At 35.4% G+C, this 3088-nt stretch overlaps 1 protein-coding gene across 1 annotated transcript in view; it reads left to right on the top strand.

Annotated features, from left to right (window-relative positions):
• The window catches only part of MTO1 (mitochondrial tRNA translation optimization 1), a 31219-nt gene that overhangs the window by 10356 nt on the left and 17775 nt on the right, over positions 1 to 3088 (top strand). The window contains exons 4-6 of the mRNA XM_019651609.1: positions 406 to 695; positions 2431 to 2543; positions 2642 to 2832. Of these exons, the coding sequence (XP_019507154.1) occupies positions 406 to 695; positions 2431 to 2543; positions 2642 to 2832 (594 nt within the window). The remainder of the gene's footprint in view (positions 1 to 405; positions 696 to 2430; positions 2544 to 2641; positions 2833 to 3088) is intronic.

Raw genomic sequence — 3088 nt, 5'->3', positions numbered from 1 at the left:
CCAACTTGGGCCAGTGAAGCAACGTCCTCCACAACTAGACTGAAGAACAAAACGACAGCAACTTGTCTGTTCCCCTTCCCCCAATTCCCCAGCACTGTTACCATCCCCCCAATTCCCCAATAAAAATCTTTAAAAAAGTAAAATAAATAAAAAAATAACTGGTTTAATCATTTTCGGTGCTGGTGTGATTTTAGGAACATATGATTTGTTGATAACACATTATCTTCTCCCAGCTTTCTTGGATTCTTGAGCTTGATAACATATAGCCTTCTTACTCATTTAAAATTATGTCTCAAGTTTCTAAAGACACTGTTTTTCTGTAGTTCTAATGTAAAATAGTCACATTCCAATTTGATCCGTGGTAACAATCAGAACACAATTTTGACTCTCTTTCTTATCCTTTAGAGGATGGAAGCAAAGTATATGCGGACAGCGTGATTCTGACTACTGGGACGTTTCTGAGAGGCATGATTGTAATTGGGTTGGAGATGCATCCAGCAGGACGTTTAGGAGATAAGCCTTCCATAGGATTGGCTCAGACTCTAGAGAAGTTGGGGTTTGTAGTGGGAAGATTGAAGACCGGGACTCCACCCCGAATTGCCAAAGAGTCCATTAATTTCAGCATTCTAAACAAGCAGATGCCAGATAATCCATCCATACCATTCAGCTTTATTAATGAAACTGTGTGGATTAAGGTAAGATAATTTGTGAAAGTCTGGCTTTACAGCTAATATTAGCTATTCACAGCAGGATATAGCCTAACTCTTTTTCTTTTCTTTTCTCTTCACCCTTCCTCTTCCTCCCTCCCTCTCTCCCCCTCTCCCCCTCTCCCTCTCTCTCTTTTATTCTTTTCCTTCAGTTTTAGTAGCAATTCACTTTACATTACTATTAGGGTGCAAAAAAGTGATCTTTAAAAGATTAGCTAATTTGGCTAATTGGTTGTTTTCCCCTAAGTTCTTAAATTTCATTGCTACAGTAACTTTGCCTATTTCAGCTTTTTGAAACAATCTCAGACCTACAGAAAAGTTGCAAGACTATTCAAACAATCTCCTATAAACCACTGAAATTCACCCATGGTTAATATTTTACCATATTTATATCTCTCTCTAGATATGTCTAGATATTTTATATATTTATATATATAGTAAAACAGTAGTATACATATTTATTCTTACTCTTTTTTCTCCCTGAAACATGAGAGTAAATTGCAGCGATCATGACCCTTTACCTCTAAATACTTCAGTCTGTGTCTCAACTAAACACAAAAACATCCTCTTATTATAACCTCAACGCAGTGATGAAATTCAGGGAATTTAACATTGATACAGTACAGTTATCTAATATAAAGTTCATAGTCAGATTTTGCTGGGTGTCCCAATATTGCTCTTTATTGCAACCTTTTTTTCTAATCTAAGATCACATATTGCATTTGTCATTTCTCTTCAATTTGAGACAGTACCTCAGTCTTTCATGATACTGCTATTTTTGAAGAGTACAGGCTACTTTTGTCTATCTTTTGAATATAAAAAAAAAGTATATTGTTTGTTTAGAATTGAGGACTAATAATTGATGGTCCTAGTTTCTGGTGAATGTTATCCTGTGAATGACTCCAAATATTTTGTTATTTTGAAAAGTCACTTTTATATTTTTGCTTTGGTAAAGTATAAATTGTGATGATACTTTCTTAGTATGTATTTTTTAAACTGTTTATTATAAATTTTTAAGTTTACAGAAAGTAGAAAAATAGTATAATGAATCTCTATCTGTCCATCAACCAGTTTCAATAAATAACATTTTTGGCATTCTTGTTTTAGCTTTCTTTAACACATGATTCTTGCTGAGTTTTAAAGCAACGATCCCAGACATCACATCATTTCACTTATAAAATCAACCACATTACCATTACCACACCCAGCAAAACAATTTCTTAACGTCATCCAATATACTTAGTGTTCAATCCCTAGTTTTTTACACTTGTTTTAAAATATTTAACATGTTTACAGTTTATTTTAAATATTTTTGTAGTTTTATTTGAAGCAGGAAGCAAATAAGTTTCATATATTGCATTGGATGCCATGTCTTATAACAGTTCTCCCTCCTTTTTTTTTTTTTTTTTACATTTATATGTGAAAGAAATAGTCATTGGTTCTCTAGATCCCATATTTGAGATTTGTGTGATTTCATCCTTCTGGTGCCTTAAACATGTTTCTCCATCCTCTATATTTTCTGTAAACTGATAGATCTAGAGGCTTGCTTAGATTTAGGTTCATCTTTTGGGTTGTTTTTGGCAAGAATACTTCGTAAATAGCACTTGGCATTATGCATAAATTTAATGTCTATAAAAGCAAGTGCATACTATGCAATTTATTTGAATAAGAGGTAAACTAGTAGAGAGGCAAAACAGTGTCATAATTCATTCCTGTGTTTTAGCCAGAAGATCAGCTGCCGTGTTACTTGACTCACACCAACCCTAGAGTAGATGAGATTATCCTCGAGAACCTTCACCTTAATAGCCACATTAAGGAAACTACAAGAGGACCCCGGTAAGAACAAAACATCGCCGCTCAATTATTTTAAGGAATGATGCCAACTCTCTTTTGTTTGTTTCATTAAATTTTTTAATTTCAATGTCCTGTTCTAGATACTGTCCCTCCATCGAATCAAAGGTTTTACGTTTTCCAAAGCGTCTACATCAGGTTTGGTTGGAACCTGAAGGAATGGACTCTGACCTCATCTATCCCCAAGGGTTATCTGTAACGTTGCCAGCCGGATTACAAGAGAAAATGATCACATGCATCAGAGGCTTGGAGAAAGCTAAAATGATCCATCCAGGTACAGAGAATCACAGCTGCCCTTCCGTATGAGCTCAGTATCTCCTTAGCAGACAGTGAGGCGATCTTAGCTACAGTCATGGCTCCTGAGAGCCTCAGGAGACAAAGCCTAACATCTGTGCATTTAAAATAATCCTTGATTTTTTTTCTTTTTTAAAGATTTTTATTGGGGAATTGGGGATGGGAACAGCGCTGGGGAATTGGGGGAAGGGGAACAGACAAGTTGCTGTCCTTTTGTTCTTCAGTCTAGTTGTGGA

The sequence above is a fragment of the Hipposideros armiger genome, unplaced genomic scaffold (genome assembly GCF_001890085.2).
Source record: "Hipposideros armiger isolate ML-2016 unplaced genomic scaffold, ASM189008v1 scaffold_162, whole genome shotgun sequence".
NCBI classification, from domain to species: Eukaryota; Metazoa; Chordata; class Mammalia; order Chiroptera; family Hipposideridae; genus Hipposideros; species Hipposideros armiger.
Note: the sequence above shows the minus strand (reverse complement) of the source record. Positions and strands in the feature narration are given on the sequence as shown.